The 25,184-nt window shown below is 33.6% G+C and overlaps 1 protein-coding gene across 1 annotated transcript; it reads left to right on the forward strand.

Annotated features, from left to right (window-relative positions):
• The first annotated feature begins 3,858 nt into the window (after window positions 1-3,858).
• On the forward strand, window positions 3,859-7,738 carry LOC149253405 (shikimate O-hydroxycinnamoyltransferase-like). Its single transcript, XM_089456828.1, has 2 exons — window positions 3,859-4,325; window positions 6,756-7,738. Exons 1-2 carry the CDS (start codon window positions 3,906-3,908, stop codon window positions 7,638-7,640), a joined length of 1,305 nt encoding a protein of 434 aa, XP_089312954.1. The 5' UTR covers window positions 3,859-3,905; the 3' UTR covers window positions 7,641-7,738.
• Window positions 7,739-25,184: the final 17,446 nt, after the last annotated feature.

Here is a 25,184-nt window from a genome sequence, read left to right on the forward strand (position 1 = left end):
AATTGGTTGCACTACGTATATTGATTTTGGTGTTAATGTAAAATTTTCATCTATTGTAACTAGGTGGATGTTGTGCTTTAATTTTAAAACAATTAGATTAATATTGTGCATTGATTTCAATGTATGCACAAAAAAATTAAGAAAGAAAAAATTGAACTACAAAGAGCATATCAACATGAAAGGCATAAGAATGACAACTGAAGAGTGTGAATAATAGACAATACATAAAAAATGGATAACAAAAAGAAAGTGTATAGAGAAAGACACAAGAAATGACAACTGACGAGTGTCAACAACAAAGGGAAAAATAAAGAATAGATCAAAAAATACAATCACAACAAATGACAATTGAACCTCAACAAGAATAGATGGAAGGAAAAATTAAAAGGCAAAGAGAACATTGAAGAGAATATCAACCAAGAAGAGAAAAATAAATGACAATTGAAGAGTGCCAAGAACAAAGAATTATCAAACTACTCAAGTTATTAACACTTTATATCGTATCAGCTTAGTGGGAAACATGTGCGAAGATTATTGTATCCCTTCTACACTCAAGCTAATATCAATCTCTATTTTCTCAACAAAATGAGGTAATTGAGTAAATTTAAAATTGAAAGACCAAATTAACTCTAGACATATTTAACATGTTTATTGTATCCCTTCTACACTCAAGCTAATATCAATCTCTATTTTCTCAACAAAATGAGGTAATTGAGTAAATTTAAAATTGAAAGACCAAATTAACTCTAGACATATTTAACATGTTTAAAATAATCAAATTAATTAGATTTTCAACAAATTTTGTGTAACCATGCATATTGAAATCGACCTATCCATCCTAACCTCGGATCTATCAAGTTCCTAGAAGGATCAAATTTCTTGAGTTGCAAACCTTTCCTCCAAATTTTACACTAAAAAATAAATTTACAGTTAAATTTAATTTCTCCATACTTAATAAATCTAAAAAAATAAATCTAAATTAATAATTTTATAATCCAAAATAAATATTATTGTTATAATTTTATTAAAAAAATTAATATTATAATTTAATCATTCATTATCAATTTCTTAGTTATTCATTATTTCTATTATTAAATTATATATAAGTAAATTTATATTTTATAAATATCTATATTTATAACTCTTAACTCACAAATTTCCTACTCAATTCCTTTTATTTAACATTAAATCATTAATTTATTTTTTTTTTTTTAAATATATAAATTAACATGATAGAATAATCCATTACTCAATCTATTACCGTAAACCCCAATACCTATGTTATAACCGCTTCAACCATTCATCCCAAAAAAAAAAATTGGGGCAGATCAACTCCACACCATTACCTTCCTAACGAGTACACCCTTTAACTATTAATTCTCTAACTCATTGCAATTTCCTCGTCGTTACCTTACTAACCAAGACACCCTTTAACTACTAATTCACTAAAATTGTAATTCTAGTCATTGATGAAGAAACTCATTGATATATTTTAACCACCAACACATTAACTTTTAACATATTAATACTTTAGATTGATCAATAAATATTTTAAACATTATCATTTAGGTAAATATTTATTTAATAATATGTATCACATTGTTAAAATAAAATTAAAAAAATATAATTATAATTTTATTTTAAATTATAATTATAATATATATATATATATTAATTTTATTATTATTTTTTAATAAAATTTTCGAAATAATAATTTAATTAAATTGATTAATTAATAAAAACATATGAATATGTGTTATATGAAATGAGTTTTTGAGAAATTATGGTGTTGACCCATAGTATTGTAAAAATTATATATTTAAAAATTAAAAATGTTCATAGAATAGACACAAAAAATTTCTATGCTTAATAATCTTGTACCATGTTTTTTTTAAATATATATATATATATATATATATATATATATATATATATCATATGCTTTGTGTCTATATATAGAAACATAGTTCCAATAAATGGAACCCAGGGACCATATTGTTCCTCCCCAACTTGAGAATTCAAGAATATATTCAACAAAATTTTGACCATTGGTAGGAATGATTTGTGGATCTGGAACAACTATTGTAGCTAAACCTAATAAAAAGAAGAAAAAAGAGAAAAGGAAGAAAAAAAAAAGAAAGGAGAGAGAAAAATTTATGGATGAAGTGAAATATCCAATACTTATTAATGGAGAGAAGTATTCTCCTATTTAAAAAAACATGGCACAAGATTATTCACCATAGAGATTTTCCTTCACTATGCTATCTAAATTTTAAGTCTCTCAATAAACTTTGTAACAATACCATGACTTCTTAATACCACATGTCCCAAAAAGTCATAACTCATTTCATATAACACATATCCATATACCATTTTTTAATTAACCAGCATAACGAGCATAGATCCATTTAAGTACTGATCTAACATGAACCCTTAGGAATCAATTTTTTTCACGTGCAAACTTCTTTAGAACAAAAAATATAATGTGTTATTTTTTATTATTTAAAGTATATTTTTGAATGCTAAATAGAATATATAGAGGACCAAATAAATGTTTTAACCATAGAACTTAATTTTCCATTATATAACATTTATTTGGTCCTATATATATATATTCTATTTAACATTCAAAATATAATATAATCCAACCACACTGGAATGGATGGTACAAAGTCCTCCAACTCTTCATACTCCTAAAGAAATGACATATAAATACACACGTAATTGATATATATATATATATATATATATGTATATATGTCAATTACATGTGTATATCTATGTATATTTTTGAATGATAAATATTTTAATGTCATTTACGTGTGTGTATATATATATATATATATGTCAGTTACGTGTGTGTCTATATATATATATACACGTAATTGACATTAAAATATTTTATTTTAATAAAAAAATTCTATATATAAATATATATGAATTTCGTATGGACATAAATTAGTTAACATAAATCTTCAAATAGTTTATTTAAATGTTTTTGAAAAGTATAAAATTTAAAAGTCTTACTCACACATTTATTCATTTTTCTTTTATCATAAAAACATTATTTTTCAGTTTAGAACATAATTTTTAATCTTATTTTAAAAGTGAAATGGATGGATGCAGTGACATATACATTTTCTCATATTAAGTTGTAGAATAAACCTCTAAGCTCAATTAATTTAATTTAATTATTATTTTGAAAACTTCACTTTTTAATTAAATTATTATTTTGAAAGCTTTATTTAAAAACAAATACCTATCAAAACACATAATTATAATTAATTAAATAGGTATTATTGAATTGAGGCTTCTCTTATCTATATCAAAATTTTTGAGATAAATTCTTAGCAATAATCACATCAGAATTCATTTGTAACCAACAAGTATGATTCATCTTGTCTTGAAAATGAACCACACTTATTGATTCGAAATACATCAACAAATAAATTCTAATATGATTATCACATGAAATTTATCTCAAAAATTTAAATACATTATTATTAATTAGTTTAGATATAAAACAAGTTAGTTATTACTCAATTTTTTAAACTATTTATAATGGAGAAGACTTAGTCATGAACGCGTATTTTCATGCTAGTGGTGGCCACGTAATGGGCGTGGGGACGTTTTGATTCATTAACAATTAATAACTAATTGACGACACCCGGATCATGCCGAAATCATGAAAGAGCGTTCCCAGCGATAGCAACCCGCTTATTATATTATTTAATGGCCTCTCTTTGCGTGCACGGAAAAATTTAAAATTCATCGTCAACCAGACGACCAGACTTAATCTTCACCCCGAGCTCTATAAATATGGAGCTTCTTCAATATAGGAATCAGTCCATACCTTCATTTTCCTGCTGCTTGTTTCCTCATAGCAAAGGTTGGATCCTGCAAAAATGGTTAACATAACCGTGAAGAGCTGTGAAACGGTGCTGCCCGCTGCACCGACCCCACGGGGGAATGTTTGGCTGTCAAATCTGGATCTGGTAGTGGGGAGAACGCATGCTAGTACTGTATATATCTACAGGTCCACTGGCACTGCTACACCTCAGTTTTTTTCAATGGATATTCTTAAAGAAGCTCTGAGCAAAGTTCTGGTGCCCTTCTATCCGATTGCAGGAAGACTTGGAAAAGATGCGCATGGGCGTCTGCAAATTATCTGTAACGGAGAGGGAGGTGAGCTTATTGAGGCTGTAACAGATTCTACCATTGACGATTTTGGTGATTTTGCACCCAGTCTGGAGCTCTGTCAGCTTCTTCCCCAGCTTGATTGTACCTCAGAAAACATTCATACCTACCCGCTGCTCCTTGTTCAGGTAAACTAATATTTTTTTCTACTAATTAGTATTTCAATCCAATTTATTTGATAGGTTAGGATTGTAAGTATGGACGGGTTCTCAGGTTACTGTCATAATGTTTCTATCGATGTGATTGTACAGGGTGGAGAGGGGTGAGTTGTACAGATTTCATAAGTAAAAAGCTTGAGCTATATAGCATCCCATAGGTTTATGTTAATTCCAGAATTTCTATATTAATTGTATTTAATAGTTTTATAAAAAAAATATTTATTTAGAAATGAGTTTGATTTTATTTAATTATAAATTAGTGATACTTAATGCATAATATGATATAGTTTAATTTGTTTTTTTTTTTTAAATTGTGATCATGATTACGGAAATAAACTTCTATTAACCGTTTTACTTATGAAATTTTAAAAAATAATAATAACTTAAGATTTTTATTTTTTTAATGTTCAAAAAGTGTTTCAAAATTATCTTAAGTGATGAATAATAGAGAGATTAGAAAAGTCACTATTTTAATAATAATAGTAGGTCTCAAGATTTTAAGGCTTTTCAAAATGCATAAAAAGATTCTAAGAATAAAATTGATCCCAAGGATTAGTCTTCTGGTGTTCCTATGCCTTTTATCCAAGGGACCACACATAGAATCGCTTCATTCTTCCTTTAGACCCCTTAACACTATTCGGAGTTCTCTTCATTCTGTTAAAGACTGGATTAATCCCAGGGATGAAAAGGGTGTTTACATTATTCCCTGCTCTTGTGGAACTCCTTATATTGGTGAGACTGGTTGATCCATTAATCAAAATATTTCTGAACATGCTACTGACCTTAGGCACCCAAGAGCTCGCTCCTCCCAGGGATGGAAAGGGTGTTTACATTATTCCCTGCTCTTGTGGAACTCCTTATATTGGTGAGACTAGTTGATCCATTAATCAAAATATTTCTGAACATGCTACTGACCTTAGGCACCCAAGAGTTCGCTCCTCTGCTTTGGCAGAGCATGCAAAAAAAACAAATCATCACATTCTACATCGAAGAAGCTAAGGTTTTTGCGAGGATTGACCATTTTCATCATCGTAAATTCAGGGAGGCCTTAGAAATCAAAAAGAGACTTGTTAATTTAAATAGAAACGATGGTTGGAGTATCAGGAAACTGGATTCCTGGACTTTCTTCCTAGAAAATTTTCTTATAGATTTTTTTGAATAATCTTTAATATTTTTTTTATTTTTTATTCATTAATGAGGTTATTTAATATAATATTATATTCACTAATAAGTTATATAAGGTGTTTATCATTTTTATTTATTAAAATTATATATATATATTATTATTTTTAACCTCTTTTTTATACAGTAATTTATTCTCCTTAATTAGTTTCCCTTAACCTTGTAGTAAAATCCCTTACTATTTTTTCCTTATTCAATATGATTATATTATATAGTTTTATAAGTTTGACTATCGAATATTAATTAATAATTATATGAATAAGATTAAAATATTAATTCCTGTTAAAATATCATTTATTGATAGTATCCAATTTATGATTCTTAAAATTATTTTTTAATACATATTAATTAATTTAGTTATAAAGGGTTATTATTTTTTTCTAAATTATAACTTTTTACATCATTAATTTATCCAAAAAAAAATAATAATAATAACAGTTTTATTTCTTTCCTTTTTTTTGGTCATTAACTTTTTCTATTTCCTACCCTCTGTCAAAGTAGCTATTATGCTTTCTACACCTATTTATCTAAATCCCTAAATCAATCTCCTCATCTTGCTCTGAAGATGAACCACACTTGCTCATTAGAAACACATCAATGAAAGCTATCTTATTGATTTCTTCCGAAAAATATTATGATAATAATTTTGAAATCAAATTAAATTATATTTCATATATAATATTATATATAATTTTATGTTTATATTTCATATATAATATTATATATAATTTTATGTTTAGTTTCAAAATTTATAATCCCCATTAAAATTGACACTCTTTTTATCTTTCAAAAATCACCCAAAAAAAAAAATAAATTATAAATAATAATATAAACTTAAAATAAAAAAACCCCATAATTTTTCTTCATTTAAAAATTCCTTGCATTTAAAGTATGCTCTGAAAAAATTATATGTATAACGTTCATGAAAATTTATAAATAACAATGATATATTAGATTGTTTGTCTTTTTAGATTCATTCTCTGCACATAACAATTTTTTATTTTTTATACATATTCGCCATGTTATGTATAATTGATTCTCTGCCCATAACAATTTTTTTATTTTTGTCTCGAAGTATGTATACATATTCGCGATGTTATTTATAATTTATTTGTACACTGATGTTAACCATTTATAAATAAGAGTGCGTAAGATTGAATTTTTTGGCCTGGGAATATGTATAGAATTTAATGTTATGTGCAATTTATTAATATGCAGGTAACATTTTTCAAATGTGGAGGAGTATCGTTAGGTGTGAGAATAAATCACATTGTGGGCGATGGATGTGCAGGTTTACATTTTATGAATAGTTGGGCTGCTGTAGCTCGTGGAGCTAAGATTAGTCAGCCTTATCTTGACAGAAGTATTTTGCAAGTTAACAGTACTCCAAATCCAAAATTCCATCATATAGAATATGAACAACCTTCACCATTCAATGATAAAAATGGGATAACAAATGATAGCCAGAACAGAATTGGCATCTTTAAAATTACAAAAGACCAACTAGATAGCCTTAAAGCCAAGGCCACAGAGAGTGGCAATCAGGTAAAATACAGTAGTTATGAAATGCTGGCAGGTCACATTTGGAGATGTGTTTGTAAAGCTGGAAATTTCAGCGAAAATCAAGAAAGCAAAATGTATGCTCCTATTGATAGTCGTAGTCGGCTCCTGCCACCTCTTCCCCCTAATTATTTTGGAAATGCTATTTTTATTGCTTCGCCTATGGCTCTGGTGGGGAAACTGACCTCAAAACCCATATATTATGCTGCAAGTATCATCCATGAAGGTTTGGTTGGGATGGATGATGAATACTTACGCTCAGCTTTAGACTATTTGGAGTCACACCATGATTTGGAGGCTTTAGTTCGAGGATCTCATACATTCAGGTCTCCTCATCTTTGCATCACAAGTTGGGCTCGATTGCCTATTCACGATGCAGATTTTGGTTGGGGAAAGCCAATATATATGGGTCCTGCCATCATTGCTTTTGAAAACTCAATCTGCATTTTGTCTAATCCTGTCAATGATGGAAGTTTGACAGTTGCAATAAAGTTGCAGAAAGATCATATGAACAGTTTTAAGAAATTGTTCTATGAATTCTAATGAATTATCATTAAATTGAATGGTTTCATTAGAATTATAACAAAAATGTTAGTGAAAGTCATTACACATCATACCCTGGATTACTGATCAGAATGACAACGCTTACGTTTTCTCTCATCTTATCAAAGATGGAATTTTCTCAACTGTAATAAGATAGTTTCTCAAGTGTAATAAGATCATAGGCAAATCGTAAGGTCTGTTTTCAGAATTTGTTGTATGAATTTTAATTAGACAAGTTTATCAACGGTAATAAAATTGCAGGAGGTCATATGGTATGTTTTCATAAATTGTTCTATGAGAGAAGGATTATTATTCACAAATGTAACAAATATAAGATGAATAAACAATGAGATTGTACAATATAAGATTGCACTGTAAGTGAGTTTTATACATTTTTGTTTGTAAAATGTTTATATATTTTTTTTTCATTTAAAGCTTTTCCATATTTATAAATCTTATATATTTCCTATTTCCAATGTTTATATGCTCAATGTTCATATGTTAATAAGATTTGTATAACTGATTTGATGTTAATAAGATTGAAAAGATCAAATGGCTGTCATTCAAATAAGCTCAGAAGGAATCCAGAGTCAAACAGATAGAAAAGAAGAACCAAATCCAAAATAAGCATGGAAGCCCGCAAAAATCAGCCTAGGAAAACTATAACAACCTCGATCGTATAACTATACAGTTTTTGGAGAAGTGGAAAATGATTCTCTTTGATTTGAAAATAATTTATATGAGCTAATATATTTTTTTATTGAATGTAAAATAGGGAAAATTTTAGGGGATAATATTTGGAAGTGGGTAATTTTTTATATTTTTCTAAAAAAGTCACTAATTTTTATTTTTTCTAAAAATGATTAGCTAAAATTTTATAGTATGAAATTATTTTACCCTAAAAATAACCAAAATTTTATATAGAGACTATATCAAATTATTGTAAATTTGAATATATTTACAAAATTATACTAAACATTTTACAAATTTCATATTATGGACTAATAAGATTGAACAAAAAATGATTAGCTAAAATTTTATAGTATGAAATTATTTTACCCTAAAAATAACCAAAATTTTATATAGAGACTATATCAAATTATTGTAAATTTGAATATATTTACAAAATTATACTAAACAATTTCATATTATAGACTAATAAGATTGAACAAAATTTCTGAAATTTAGATAAATTTCCATTTTTAAAAATTTCCATAATTCAAAACAATTTATTGCTTATTAAATACTTGTTAAATATTATGACCAAAATCTCTGCAAACATCTTATCAATCCATGCCGGGGATCATTAGTTGCTATCGATTTTCGATCTGCAAACATTTTATCAATCCATCTCTGAAAGTTTAAGTATAATGATAATTTTTCTCCGAAGGTTATCGATCCGTGCTATTTTATCGATTCTTAACATTTCATGGTTTGACAATTTATTTCCTTTGAACTTAGGATTATTAAATTAAAGGGGAATTTAATAATTGAAAATATAATAAAAGATTAAGAATTAACAACTTAAATAAGAAGTATGTAATAGTAAATATAATTTATATTTATAGAATTTTTTTAATAATAATATTTATAAATGTTATTAAAAATATATATGAAATAAATTAGCAATATACTGGGAAAAACATATTTTAAATAAAAATTTAATAGTTATATAATTTTTCAGTTTAAATAAAAAAATATAGAATTATACATCAACATTGTATTAAATATGGTTTATTTGTTTGGTTTTTTTTTTAATTTCAAATTATATTGCCTCAAAATGATTTTATACAAAATCAAATATTACTATTTGAGTTGAGTCTATTGATAGTCTATTATAAGGGAAACCAATATTGTTGATGATAGACAATAGGGTAGGTCTATCAAAATGAAAGCAACTATAATCACTAAGTTCATGACAACTGAAATAAACTGAACTACTAAAAATAAAAGAAATCAACTGGGTGCCTAGACATGGATATTTCAGGCCACATTTGAGATGGCTTTCTATGTGAGCTAGCCAAGCATCAAAACTAGCAAGGCAAGAATATTGATGGCATTGAACTTGTTGAATTTCATTAAGGAAAGAGACAATGCCATTGGATCTTCATGTTTATCCTTTGAGACTCTGCCCAAGAGTGTTTTCATTTTCCAATGGGCAGTAATGGAGTTCAGATATTTGCTGCATCTTCTCCTGGTATGTCCAGGGTTAGGAACTCAATTGGCCACTTCAACTTAAATTTTGAAATCTGAGTATGCTTGGAGGTCATTAGTGGTCAAGGATCAAGTTGATGAATTTCCTCTTGGATTTCCGAAGGAGTGAAAAATGACTACTGCATTTTGTGCTCGGGGTTGGGCTTGCAACAAACCTTAAGGGCCCTTGTCACCAGGCCCCTGGAGACAATGCAACCTCTATTGGCGCATGTTGTGTCGGGTTACTAAAAACCAAAGTGAGGATACCCACCCATAGAATAAGGAAATTGATGAGACTGTAAAACAGAGAACAAAGTACAATTAATAACCAAGAAAACTTGAGCTATCAAGGGAGTCTAGAGCATTTTTTATGATATTGAGCAATAGACAGAAAGAGAGGAAAGGGCTATGGGCATGTTTTAACAATCACATGAATCAAGAATACCAAAACCATTGTAGACAATTGTTGTACTCTGAAAACTATATGTTTGCAGCCACAAAACAAAAGCTAAACAATTGAAATAGTTAATGAAACTAGAGAGATTAGACATAGAATAAAGTAACCAAAAATGGTCATCCCAGCGAGCTTGAATCTACGTCACAATGAGGCTACATTGTTTCTTTTTGCCACCCATCCCTGCTTGAATTTCCACCATAACTTCCACCACATCCCAAAGGTCACCTCCCTTGTTATAGTTGTCCTTCTCCCCTCACAAATTCTTGGCACCCAATGCATGCATTGGATATCAACATCCTTAGGGTTCGAACCTCCTTGAATTATTGTTCACATAGATCCATTTCCATAGGAATATGAATCAGAAGCATCGACCCATCCTATGAAAAATGAGCAAGAACTACTTCTAGAAGGTGAAAAATGAGAAAAGAACGTGAGAAGGAAAAGGATTTGTTAAAAATATTTAAAAAATAGATCCATGAGGGATCTTAGGGATTATGTTCAAAGCTTTATGAAAAAAGAAACATTTTGAGAGATTTGTGGAGGGGATCATGTTGAGAGCTTTATGGAGATCATAGATCTTGAAGTGATCCATATTATTGTAATTTCCTTTATAAATTATAGCTTTTGGGCATTGAAAATAGGCGGTCAATTGGATGAATATTAGACCCACTGAGGCACTATGTAATAGCATAGAAATTAAATTAATTTTAATGCCTAGTTTATGTAATTATGTTAATGTGCATGGTGATTTAATGCATTGATGGCTTGATGCATAGACCCTTTGACTTTGTTTGATGAATTAATGTTACATGTAGACCACAGGATTGTTCAACTTTTGCAGTGGAAGCTAGGATGAGATGAGTTTGTGGGCTCATAACCCATAGGTCCCAAGATTGAACTAGTAAAAAAAAATTGAAAACGATAAACCCCCAAAATCATTTTCATCAGAATATGTCGTCCAATAAACTAGATCTGAACTAGAAAGCTTGTTTCACAACACTAAGTTGTGACAGTAATTGGAGTTGAGCCCCACAAAGCATGCATTATCTATGAATTGTCCAACCTACAACGAAGGGATGTCACTGGCACACTAGATAAACATAAAGTCAAGATCACCCATCCAAGATTGCTCAGATGGAGAATGGGTTGTCATGTGATTGTGAAGGGAATGAATATATGTTTGCATGCATGGGATGGGATGGCCGTGCCACTCGTCCTCTCAAATGTAATGGAAGGTGAGGTGTAGAGCTCCACACCCACCTCCATTGACTCGAGTTCGAACACCTCGATTGAAGATTATTGTGGTAGAGGATGCTTTTGAATTACTATTTCCAATTAGACCATGCAACATGAAATCATGCCATTTCCAAGTAGATGTTCTGGGCTTGGCATCTCACATTAGCCAAAAATTTAGATACCTTATTACCAGAACATTGAGAGTGTTTGGAAATGATGGGAGGGATGGATTGGATCAAGCATTGAATGCATGAGATGAGGTTCTCTAGTAGCAAACTCCTAATAAATATTTGTATTGGAGACCCATTTATTATTCGCCTAATTATTGTTATAGCTAGCTAAGAGTCACCATCTACATGTAGTTTTGAGTAACCTTCATTTCTAGCCAGACTCAAATCCATCTCAAGAGTAAGAAATTTTTCCACATTGTTTTTTTTTTTTATATCTAGCTGAATCGGCAACGGCGGTGGTATCGTACTCGCGTTACACGAGGTCGAATCCCACCGGCTGCCACTATAACAACTAGGAGGAACCGCCCAGCCCGCAAGGAACATCCCCTCAGGGTAAGACGAGACTTGAACCCATGACCTACACAGCGGCACGAATGAATTAGCAAACCATTCGCTGACCACGAGACCAAACCCTTGCGGGCTAAAATTTTCCACATTGTTACTAGTTGATCCATAATTTATAGTATAAATGTTTAACATGTGTCCTTCACAATTGATGGGTCCCATATATGGGTATCTTTTGAGGCCCATATTTCTATCCTCAATCTCATAAGTTCTTTCTTTTCTCCACATTAATTTACATTTTTAGCTATAACTTGCTTAGTAGGAAGATTAAAGGGTGCTATTCATACTTCATGGCCTAATGTGGTTTATGTGCATGTAAGAGAGAATTTGTTGCTACATTTATTATGCAAAGGCATGTTGGAGGCTACTAGAGGGTATGTAGGAGACTTGTCCCATGAATTTACTCTCGTTTCACTTGAAGTAATCCCTAGAATCACTCATCTCCACTCATTTAGAACTCAAGATCCATTTGCAACCAAGTAACTCAAGTGTATGTGAATATCTAAGGGAACTGGATCCACTAATTTTGAGATTTTGGAGGGAATCAATCCTACTCTCAAGGGAGCTACCCCTAGGTCACTTTTTATATAAATAAATAGGTGTAAGGACTCCTTAGGATTTGAAATTTAAGAGCTAGGAAGGGCTCTTGAAGGTCAAGTACTTGATATTGTTATTTCTATTCTGAGATTATGTATTTGAAAACCATTTTCTGTTAATGAAAGGTCCATTGTTGATTCACATTTGAGGTAGCTTAGGAGGGTTGAAACACTTGGGTTAGGGCCCAACACAAAGGCTTTAGTCCCTCTCATGTATTTTTCCTTTGTTCTTGTTCAAGTTGTTGTATTTCTTTCCTTGTTTAGGTAGAAGCTTTATTGCAAAAATTGTGGTTGCAAGTCTAATCACCACCTCTCGTGGGAAGTGTGGTTGAAGAGTCTACAATAGAAAACCAAAAATATGTGATTGTGTTTTTGTGGAATTTTCTAGGCTTGGATTGTAATTCTCATGCATGCTTGGGTTCTGCAACTTAGAAGTTAATATCATGTATTCACAAATAGATTAGATGCATGTTGTAGTATAGAAGAGTTCTTGATGAAATAAAATTAAACTCATCCTTTCCATTATAATTTGTTTTGCTCCAATTTGATCATTAGATGTATGCTCTTGATTGTTAGTCTAAAGGGGCTGCCAGTGGCTTGCAAAGTTTGGCACATTCATCCACATCCACTTTGTCATTACTATCCTCCTCCTAGACACCCCATGCTGCTCTCAAATTTTGCCACCAAGATCATCTTTTTAGAGCTAATGAAGGACAATTTGAGCATAGAGTTTTGTACAAGATGGGCCTCTAAGGGATGCTAATCTCAGCAAATGGCCTCACACATCCTTCATCCACCTTCCACCACCTTCAAAAGACCTTCCTTACACTAAAAACCTTCTTGGACCCAATCCTATAACAAAACAGGGTATCTTGTAGCATTGTGTAGCAGTCCTGTAGCATGGCCTAAACTAAGCTAGATTTTCTCTAAGATCTTGGATTTTTCATTTTGAGATTGAATAATGACCTCCAAGCCTTGAATCCATGATTGGGGAGACCCAAGGACCACTTTAGACCCCTCCTTCCTCCACTGCAAGAACAAGACAACAAATAGAGTTAGGAAGCATATTTTCACATTTGAATCACAATGAGTATTCTCTTATGCAATGAGTAAAGACCATGTTGCTCAATCTAGAACCATCTTACACTCAGTGAAATGAAGGGAAATATTCAATGCAAATAGGTTAGACTCAGTTACACTCTTGGATTTCCTAGTTATGTGTTGTAGACTAAATTTTCTCTTTCAAAGCAATTTGTAGTTAGATTAATGATTTACATTATGCAAGTATAGTATTGATTTGATTGGTTTGCAAGTAGAGTAGCATGGTTCATTTCTACAACTAGTGTAGTCTCTTTCCTTCCTGCAGTTACAATTAGTCTCCACATCTAATGAATGACACTTTCATTTCTGCAACTAGGATAATGTTAATTTCCTTGCAATTAGAGTAGGTTTTTTGTCTTTTCACATAAATTCTCTTTGTAGTTATCTCAAGGAATGGTCTCTACATACCTTGGTCTAGTTCAATGACTGAGGGTGACATGAGTAGAACTTGACCTACTGTGCATATAACATTGTCACCTCTATGTTTGTATGAACCCCGAGTTGATAGTTCTAGTTGAGGGTCTTGGTAGTTGCAACATCCTTAATGCAATACCAAGGCTCATCACGTTTTGGCACCATTGTCCAGGAGGTGTCCAAGTAGGTGTTGTTTCTACTTAAAATTTGCTTGTTTCTTCTTTTTGTTTTGCACTAGTACTATTGATTTGATAACTCAAAAAAAGAGAAAAATTCAAAAGAAAATAAGGCTACTTATTTCATGCCTCATAGGAGAAAGAATAGTGAAGGGAAATTCCTACCAAAAGCCCCCACCCTTCAAGCAGTCAAGCATCATTCTTCTTTGGTGACTATAAACTTCCCTCTCTAACTACAGGGGAGTTAGAAAACCCTCTAGGTGAGGAACCTAAAATTTTTGAGGAACCAATAGTTAAAGAAGAGCCTAGCTCGCCTACCTAAACCATGGCTAAAAAAAGACAAAATGAGCTCTTTCCTATCTAAGAAACCAATGGGGAGGCCATAATGAAGAATATAAGCCCTGATTCCCTTCCACACTTCGAAGGCCTAACCTCTGAGGACCCAGACACCTTCATGTTTGAATTTTTTATTGTTTGTAGGACTTATGACTATACTTCTGATGAACAGAAGTTGAAGTTGTTTCCATCCACCCTCAAAGATGCATCCTTGCACTAGTTTATGGGTTTACGTGGAGGAAACATCAATACCTTCTCCTAAATGCAAGAAGCCTTTATCGAGAAGTACAAGGATTGTTATACGTACAAAGAAACAAAGGAAGAAATATTTAGGATGACCCTAGGACTAGATGAATCTTTAGAGGAATATGAGGAAAGATTCCAACTCAATTATAGGAGGGCTAACTATATCCTTGACCCTGAGTCATGTTCATTTAACTTAATGTCTTAAATTGCTAACATAAATGATCGACCAGGGTTAGTACACTGATGACGTGTGGTGCACAATATGTGCTTAGTTAACCTTGTTTCTTACTTCGTTGAGTATGCTTTTGTATTGTTTTGAGGGTTTTAACTTTAATGCCTAACGATTTTAGTGGATGTTAAGTGTCAATGATCAACTAAGTCTAATGGATGTTTAATATAAAAATTAATTTCTAAGAAGGAAGAAAAGGAAATGTACTTCAACTAATTTAATTTGCATAAAATCAAATCAAAAACTTGAATGGTTAGTCTAATCTAGGCCGGCACTGTGTCTATGAAAGGTAGAGAATTATTCTAGATACAATTGTATTCATTGATAAGATGAAAATGAAATCAATTCCTATCCTATCCATGAAAACTCTTGATAAAAAATAAAACTAATCCTATTCCATGAACTGAAAGCAAGCAATATAAAGACAACTATGATCTACTGCAAGCTCAAATACTATTGTGAACATTCAATATAGGAAGATGTCGAAATCATCTTCTTGAAATGACTTAAGCAATTGAGTATACATTAGATGTGATATAAGAAAGCATAATAAAAGCATGGAAAGGAAAACTTGCAGCTACTATGTGATCCAATGCCTCTTAGGCAACCCAAATTGGAAGAACTACCATCTTGGACTTGCTGATCATGAGATTACACAATAGATGAAAGCTTAATATAAAAATCATGAAAAAATCATAAGGAAAGAAACTAAATCACTGTTTATTCTTAATGCCTCAAGCAACCAATATTGGAAAATATTTGAATGATACCTTCTTGAGAAGCTCTTTGGAAAACATAGGGTTAAACAGTGAATGTAAAGTTGAATCTAAGAAAGAATTGTAAAGACATGTGAAAGAAAACTCAGTCATTGTATGCTCTAATGCTTCAAGCAATCAAATTTTAGAAAATAGATAAAACACTACTTTCTTGAGATGCTCTTAGTAAACATAAAATTACATAGTGAGGTAAATCTACATTTGAAAAATAAAATAACATTTACAATGTAAAGCTAAACTATTTGCATGAATCAAAGTAAAACAAACTAATTAATCTTACAAATTTACAAAGGGATGCACGTGGTTGATGGGGGCCCTTCCATTGTCCAATAGCATTCCAACTCACAAACTCACATTCTAAGATTCAATAATAGAAGAGAACCTTCTTTATTGATAAACTCACAACTTTACACAATGGAAATCTACACTCCTAATCTCATTACATCAATAGCACTTCACTTTACATCCCATTCCATCTCAAGCTTTGTTAAACATTCTATAATTCTTTCTCTTCTTTTTCTGCTTTTCCCCCCCATGATAGGAGAAAACTCCCCTATTTATACAAAAATATGAGAAGATATCTCATTAATGAGAGTCCATGAATCTCTCCCTATATCTCTAGAGTTATAATCAAAATAGGAAATGATAAGACACATGTCTTCTTAGAGTTTCAATACAAATAGGAAGTCAGACACAGATCCTTATGATCCCATGATCTTCTCCACTCAAATTCGAATTTGGTTTTGGTAGGCCACATAAAGGTCTTTTAGAAGCTTCTTTCCGACCTACACATGTCAACAGTCTCATCCCACTTGTTAGGTATAATCATATGCACATTATTTCCTAATTTTTAACCATAAATTCATTTAAAAATGCTAAGAACTAATAAAGTTTGGAAACACATAAATGTGAGCCAATAATGATAATGGTAAGGTAAATGCAATGAAATGGAGGTAAATGTAATGAAATAGAGGTGGAGTGAACATGAAAATATTGAAATATAAGTGAAAATGTAATGGAAGTGAATGACAATTTCAAGGCCAAACAAGTCACTCAAGCTAGTACTTCTTCGAGGGATCAGGGAAGATGTAAAGGAGACCCTCAACATGTTGTTTGGAGGATACATCTACTAGTTGCCTTATGATGAAATCAAGATAATATTCAAGAATCATTCAAGGGTTGTTAGGAAAAAGGGTAAGTCTAGTTAAAGGCTGGTCAATTCATCTTCCTCTGCGTCAAATTTCAAACATGAGATACAAAATATGTTGGAGGATTTCAAGAGTGAAATGCTGCATACCTTTTCCGTACATATGGACACTATGTAGATAAAAACGAAGTAAGAGGAAGAAGAAAGGGAACTAGCTATCTTTTTCCCTATATGCACTAAGAGACATCCTAGAAATGAGTGCCCGCTGAACATCATAGAAGTATGTGCCATGTCTGAGGAAAGCCATGCAATAGACAAATGTCCCTCTTTTCCATGCCTAAAAGCTATATAGCATGGGGTAAAAAGTGGTTCGAAGCAGCTTTGTTTTATCAACCAAAGGAGGCCCTAAGGCCCTTGACCATATTAACAAGGCATGCAAGGTGCACAATATCCTCCTTATAATCCAAATAAGAATTCAAATTTCCATCCTTGGTACCCTTCCTCTCTTCCATCATGGTAAATACCCTCTCCCTGGCCTTATACTCCTCAATATCCTCCTCAGCATATTAACCCTCATTTCCATCCATATCCACCTCAATCTCCTCAATGGGGAAACTCCTCATAAGGATGGAGGCCTCAAAAAACCCAACCTCATGCTTTAATGCCTCATATTGAACCTCAACCACAACTCCCTCACCATAACCCACCTAAGAAACCTCAAATTCTTTCCCAACACAATTTGAACCTGAGCAATAAGCAAGCACCATAGGTTTACAGTGGGGAGACATCTTACCTTGATTATGTTGTGGAAATATAATAGATCAACCTTCAGTTTGGGAAGGTACTTCCAAATACTCACCCACCTTCTCCACCTTAAAAAACTTAAAGAAAAAAAGGAAGATAGTACCCCTCAAGCCAATGCACCTCCCTATCCTAAAAGGTTGGTCCAACCTAAACAACACACCCTAGAAGAGGCTAAACTTCTGGGAAAATTGAATAACTTGTGTGTCAAAATACCCCTTCTCCAGGCCATCAAATATGTCCCCATTTACAACAATATTATCAAGGAAGAGTGTTTTAAAATACCTGGGAGAAGAAGGAGAGATACCCCCACTATCAATGTTGTTGGGTAGTTGTCTGATCTAATTCTTGGGAGGGTGATCTCTCCAAAGTACTTAGATCCTGGTAGCCCAGTAGTGGATGTGCACATTGATAGCATTATGATCTCTAATACCTTGATTGACTTTGGGTTTGCAATCAATGTGGTGACAAAGGACACCATGCTTAAGCTCAACCTCCAAGGGGCCTTCAGGAAGACCACTACAATGCTGCAACTTGTAGATAGATCCACAGTAGCTCAAGGGTGGGTTATTGAGGATGTAATGGTCTTCATTAACTGTTGGGAGTACCCCACTAATTTCTTTTTCGTCCAGCCCAAAATCAATTGTAATGGTTACCCTCTCATCCTAGGAAGACCTTGCTTGGGCACTATTGATACCTATATTAATTGCACGACTTGGAACATGATCATCATGAATGGTCATCTATCAAAACATTTTGTGTTATTCCCTCTTGCTCAAACTTATATTGAGCATGAATTTCCCTTATGGTTAGAGGATGATAAAGAGGAACAGTTTTATCAAACCTCCCTCTACCCAATTTGTACACCAGACATTGTTGTAGGAAGGAGACAACTTGACGAAGATGACCTTATTGACCATATCTTACAGAATCAACCTCCCACTACCTTGACAATGGATGAATGATGAAAGAATCCAAGAGAATCCCATGGAGTGATATGTTCTCTGTTAACCCTAATATATATCATGTTATGGTTGTATAGATTAGATCATCCAAAAGTCTAAAGATCAACCCCTGTCTCGCAGTTGAGAAAGAAGAACAATTATGCAATGTGTTAAGGAAACACCTGAATGTTTTTGTTTAGGATTATAAAGAAATGAAAGGTGTCCATCCCTCAGTTTCTACTCATCATATCTACATCAAAGAGGGAAAAAAGCATGTGCACCAACACTAGAGAAGGATGAATCCAACTCTTAAGGGCATTGTCAAATAGGAATTACAAAAACTACTGGATGCAGGGTTCATAGTACCCACAAAAAAATGGGAAGTGGAGGATCTGTGTTGATTACTGAAATCTTAACAAGGAAAGAAAGAAGGACCGATTCACTTTTCCTTTCATTAACCAAGTCTCAGATGGCCTTGTAGGGAAGAGATTATTTTCTTTCCTAGAAGGTTTTAGTGGGTAAAACCAAATACAAATCAGCCTTGAGGAATAAGACAAGACCGCATTCACATGTACTTGGGGTGCCTTTGCCTATAGGGTTGTTCCATTCGGTTTGTACAATGCCCCTGCTACTTTCTAGAGGGTAGTTCTGAGTATATTTGCTGAATTTGTTCATGACACTGTTGAGATATACATGGATGGCTTCACTCCTTTGGTTGTGACTTCTAGGAATCTCTTTCTAATCTATGTAAGGTCTTAGAGAAATGCATTGAGATGAATCTTTCATTAAGTCCCAAGAAATATGACTTTTTTATGAATGCAGGGACTATACTAGGCCATTCCATATCTAAGGAAGGGATACAGGTTGACCCCAAAAAAGTTTCCATCATTAAAGGGGTCCCTATCCCTAAAAAATAAAGAGAGTCCATAAGTTTCTTGAGATTGGATGGGTACTATAGAAGGTTCATTAAGTACTTTAGTAAATTGGCTTCACCCTTGTTTGGACTACTGGCTAAATATTCAAACTTCTATTGGCAAAATAAATGTCAAGAGGCCTTTGAAGTACTAAAGGAAAATTTTACCACTGCACCCATCATTAGGGGTCCCAAATGGGCATTTCCTTTCCTTATCCACACAGATGCATCAGATAAAGTTATAGGAGTAACCATAGGAAAAATTGAAGACAAATTACCCTATGTTATATATTTCATCAGTAAGAACCTTTCTAAGGCTGAGCTAAATTATACCATCACTGAAAAATAACTCCTGGTTGTGGTACACTCTTTGAACAAGTTTAGGCACTACATCACTGGATATCAAACTTTTGTCCACACTGATAATGAAACCATTAAGTATTTAGTGAATAAACCTGATGTTAATGCTAGGATAATTAGATGGTTGTTATTATTGCAACAATTTGATTTAACTATTGTTGAAAAACCAGGGAAAGAGAATGTGGTTGCATATTTTTTTCAAGACTGGCCTTACCTGCAGGGAATGAGGAGATGATAGATGATCAATTCCTAGATGAATACATATTTTCCTTCTCGGTGCTATCTCCTTGGTTTTTTTATAATAGCAAACTACTTGGTTGATGGAAGGTTCCCTCCTAACCTATCCTATAGTGATAAGAGAAAGATTATTAGGAAGAGTGCCCCATTCACTTGGATTGGGGGAAATATTTTCAAGTTGGGGCTAGATTGGATTTTGAGAAGAGGTGTGAGGGAAGAGTAGGTCTTTGAAATCCTTTTACCATGCCATGATTGACCTTCTGGAGGAAACTTTTCTACCAAGAGGACAACCTTCAAACTTATACAAGTCGGTTACTACTGGCCCATTCTCCATCAGGATAAAAGGAGGTACACCACCAAATGTGATCAGTTCCAAAGGATGGGAAAGCGCACACATAAGGATGAAATTCCCCGACAACCTCAAGTGACTCTAGATATATTTGATAAATAGGGCATGGACTTCACTCGTCCCATTGAGCGCCCATCAAGACAGAATAAGTATATCATTGTGTGCACTGATTGCCTGACTAAATGGGCTGAAGAAAAGGCAATAAGGGTAGTAGTTGAGCAGAATGTGGCTGAATTTTTGAGGGAGAACATCTTATACAAGTTTGGCTTGCAAAGGGAGTTGGTCACTGATCAAGGGACACAATTCACCTGGAATCTGATTGAAGACATCATGAAACAACACCAAATCAAGCACAATACATCCACTGCCTATCACCCTTAGGAAAATGGGCAAGTGGAGATCATAAACAAAGCCTTGGAGAAAATTTTGACCAAGGTTCTTAACATTAGTAGAAATAATTGGGTAGGTAGACTTATAGAAACCGCTTGGGCCTACAATACCACTTGGAAGACCACCACTGGATTTACCCCATTTGAATTAGTCTATGGAAAGAAGGCCCTGTTGTCCATTAAATTTGAATATAATACTGTAAGGATGGTAGCTCAGTTAGACTTAGACCTCACTAGAAAATATCAATAGAGGTTGCTACAGCTCAATGGTTTAGATGAATTCATATTGCAAACTTTCCTACACACTGTAGTATTCCAACTACAAAGGAATATTTGGCATGACAAACACATCAGGGAAAGATATTTTCAAGAGGGTGATTGGGCTCTTGTATATAATTCGAGATTCAAGTACTTCAAAGGAAAATTAATGAGAAGATGGTTGGGCCCCTATCTAGTGGAAATATTTCATGAGAATGGGTCTGTCCAAATCAAAAAATTGATAAGGAAGTTATCCCATTGCTTGTTAATGGTTACCGATTGAAATTGTACAAAATACCTATGTCTAAGGAGGAGTTTATTAGCTCAATTAGCAAGGAGTTGAATGTGATTGGAATGCTCAGAGCCCTTAGTCCACCAATCTTTTGACCATCAAAAGAAAGATGAATAAATATAAAAAATAAATAAAAATAAAGGGCCTAGGTTAAAACTTCCACTTAGAATATAAGGCGAACTCTAGGGTTGAAAACCTCTACGAGGAAACCTAAGAGAGAAAAAAGAAGAAGAAGAAGAAGGGGAAATTAAAATTAAAAGATCCTTGAGTGAAAACCTCTTATGAGGCATCTGGGGCAGGCTTGCAGATTGAAAACCTCCCTAGAGGCAATCTGCATGTCTAAGAAAAAAAAAAAAGAGGAAAAAGGGAAAATGGAACACAAGGAGGAAGTACACATAGGTAAGAGGTTCCTTACATCAATTCTGCTAACATTTTTCTTTTGCAGGACTCCAAACAATTAAGAGAACAATAATTGAAGGAATAGAATCCGCAGTCCATTTCTCAATTCCCCAAACCTAACTACTGCATTTCCCTCATCATTTACCCATCTCTCTACCATCTTCCTTCATCCCTCCATCACTTAGCACAAAACTGCACCTAGTTTTTCTTCAATCCCACAATGCTACAAGATTTTCATGAACTGCTACAGGATTGTCCTAAACTGCTATAGGATCGACTAGAAATGCTACATGATTGGGATCTACTTAGAAAAAAGGGTCAAAATCATGTTTCTCCTTCGTAAATGTTAGAAGAGGTCCATCAAACCTCCTTCATCTCTCATTCATTTTATTTAGCTAACTCCATTATCAAGATTCCACATCTGGCCCTTAAAAAAACACACACACAAAAAAAAGACTCTTCCTTCACTCTTTTTCACAAAATTTCACCATCATTAGAAGATTTTGTTCTCATCCCTAGGCTCACCATGATTTATCTAAATACTTGAATGGATTATGAGGTTTTTGGAAGGAACTGTGTGACTACTACAGGAAGGAGATCAATCTTGTAGAAATCTGCACAAATCCAACAAACCCATAGGAAGAGGATTGTTGCAGCTCTAGAATGAAGATATGGCCACCCTAAAGAAGCAAGAGTCCATCCTGGAGATTTGGGGAAGTAACACCATCCCTAAGAGGTAGATCCAAGGTCACCAATCCACTCCAACAATAGAAGATCGAACATTGGAAAATACCTGCATGAAAGGGATATTTTATCATTCCAATACATCATCATAATGTTTTGTTTAATGAAGACTTGTGCACAAGAAAGCAAATGGAAGCTAGCACCTTCAGAGAGAAGTTGATTGATCATTAGTTCAGTAGCATCATGCATGCATCTCCAACAACTCAACATCACAGGTAGGCTTAGGTATAACACCCATTATCTCTTCCCTATTTATATAATGGTTAAAAAAATGTGTTTAATGAGTGAGAATAGATTTTTAATGGGCCGAAGGTGGCTAGTAAACTTGTCCACCTTCGATTAGTAAAATGGAGTCTACTCATCCACCCATGAAATGTGGAAAATTCAAAGTAAGGGAAGTGATAATTACAAGGAGTGGAGACAATGACTAAAAGAGGAAATACGTGTAAAGGCCAAGTCACCAAGTGTGCCAATCCCATTACCACAAAAAGAAATAAAAGGAAAAGGGTCGATTTTAGTTATACCGATGCTCATTCCCAAAATAGTTAAAGAGGCCCATCAATATATCGAAGATTGAGCTAAATTCTACCGTGGGTTGCCTAGGGTGTTGTAGAAGAGCTACAAAGTTGGTTTATAGGTGCTACAGGATTAGGCACCACTGCTACAGGATTACCAGGATTGCTATAGGAACATAGAGGAGGTGCTATAGGATTGGTGAGAGAGGTGGAAAAGAGTCCAAACCACCGAGAATTTTCCTTCAAACCCCCATAAACATCAATAATTCATCCCAAGAAGGGTAAGTGGCATCCTCCCTCCTCATTTTACATACAATTGTGAAATGGATTTTACTTGCTACATGAATCCTGTATCAAACCCCCGTAGAGGTAATTTCCTTTGAAAAACTTATTTTATCACATAAGAAAGGATATACAAGGGAAATGAAGTTTTTCACTAAATTAGAGGGTATCATTATTCTCACTCTCTTTACAAAAAATTGGCATCAACCTCCTTATTTCTACCTCTGCACCCTAGACTACTTAGAGAAAAAATTTGAAAAAAAATCCCTTTAGATAATTTAAGGAAGAAGCATTAGAAGCCATGAAAGGAGGTTTCAATTGAATAAAGCCCATAAACACTAATAGAATCCATCAATGCCCTCCAGTGAGAGACAATTTTCTAAGATGCCAGTGAATGAGGTTCTTTGAACAATTGAAAGGATGTCATGATGAGGTAACACATGAGTTATCCATGGCCCTCAATTCTCAGGGAGAGGATAGTTGCTGCCATTATTATTAGGGGACTTACCATTCATCTAGACATAGAGTTGATTATAAGAGTGAACATCATACCCTTAGGAGTTTGATGGGGCAAAGAGAATAGGACAATAGATGTTACAACCAGGAAAACATGCTTCCTCCCTGAAGAGAAACCTACTGAAGACAAAAAGTGAGTAAGAAGATAAAGCCTCCCATACCCTTGGGATGAAGTAGCCTATAACATCTTCAAATACATATCATGTGAAGGGAGGTTGAGTGTTGTATATTCCTATCAATTTAGGTTTCTCTATGAGCTAAGGTTCCAAACATAATTTCCCATTCCAAGCAAGATTAGTGTTCCAAATTTTCTCCTTTAGTCTATAATTGAAATGAGCCAGAGAGTTAGGGAAGGAAAGCACCAATACATTGCTCATCATGGCCTCATTAGAATCATTGTGATGGATGCATTAAGCCATCTCAGAAGACCTATTTTGTGGGCTTACTTTGTGGACATGGTAAGGAGGCCTTCATTAAGACACAAACCCTTACCTCAACACAACAAGAAGAGACACCAAGATCTAGTGCTAGAGGTAGGAAAGAAGAAGAATAAGAGGAACAAGAGTAAAAGGGAAGAGAAAAGACAGAGGAAGAAGGAGGGAAAAAAAAAGTAGAAGAATAGACACCTTAGGATCCATCTAGATCTAAAAATATAGGAAAATAGGGGGAGCAAAGAATCCTCTCCCTAGAAAACACATAACAAGAGGTGGATGCTACCTTGGCCACACGTAACACACTTGTCAAGCCCAAGAGAAGGCATCCCAAGCAGGGCCCCTTGTACTTTAAGAGGAGAAATAGCACCAGGATCAAGCAAGGGAATCCTCAAACTCCTTCAACAATCCCAATCAAAATTAATGAGTCATCCAACCAAGAAAAATAAGTGTGACCTAGTGAAGGGAAAATTGAGGATGTCACCTCCCCTCAGGCCAAGGGCAAACAACCTCTTTCACCCATAGGGAGGCCCACCACTAGAATAGTCACATATAAGAAACTCAAAGCACAAGACACTACTACAGGAGAAACCAAAGGTGCTACAGAAGAAGACAAATGTGCTACAGGAGAA

The sequence above is a fragment of the Pinus tabuliformis genome, chromosome 7 (assembly GCF_031772625.1).
Source record: "Pinus tabuliformis cultivar Carrire ecotype Pingquan chromosome 7, CPIR1, whole genome shotgun sequence".
Classification (NCBI taxonomy): Eukaryota; Viridiplantae; Streptophyta; class Pinopsida; order Pinales; family Pinaceae; genus Pinus; species Pinus tabuliformis.

Excerpts from the sequence above, each read along its gene's own strand:
- LOC149253405 (XM_089456828.1), top strand. The coding sequence starts at position 3,906 with ATGGTTAACATAACCGTGAAGAGCTGTGAAACGGTGCTGCCCGCTGCA. Across the intron at positions 4,326-6,755 it reads ACCCGCTGCTCCTTGTTCAG|GTAACATTTTTCAAATGTGG; the intron begins GTAAACTAATAT and ends ATTAATATGCAG.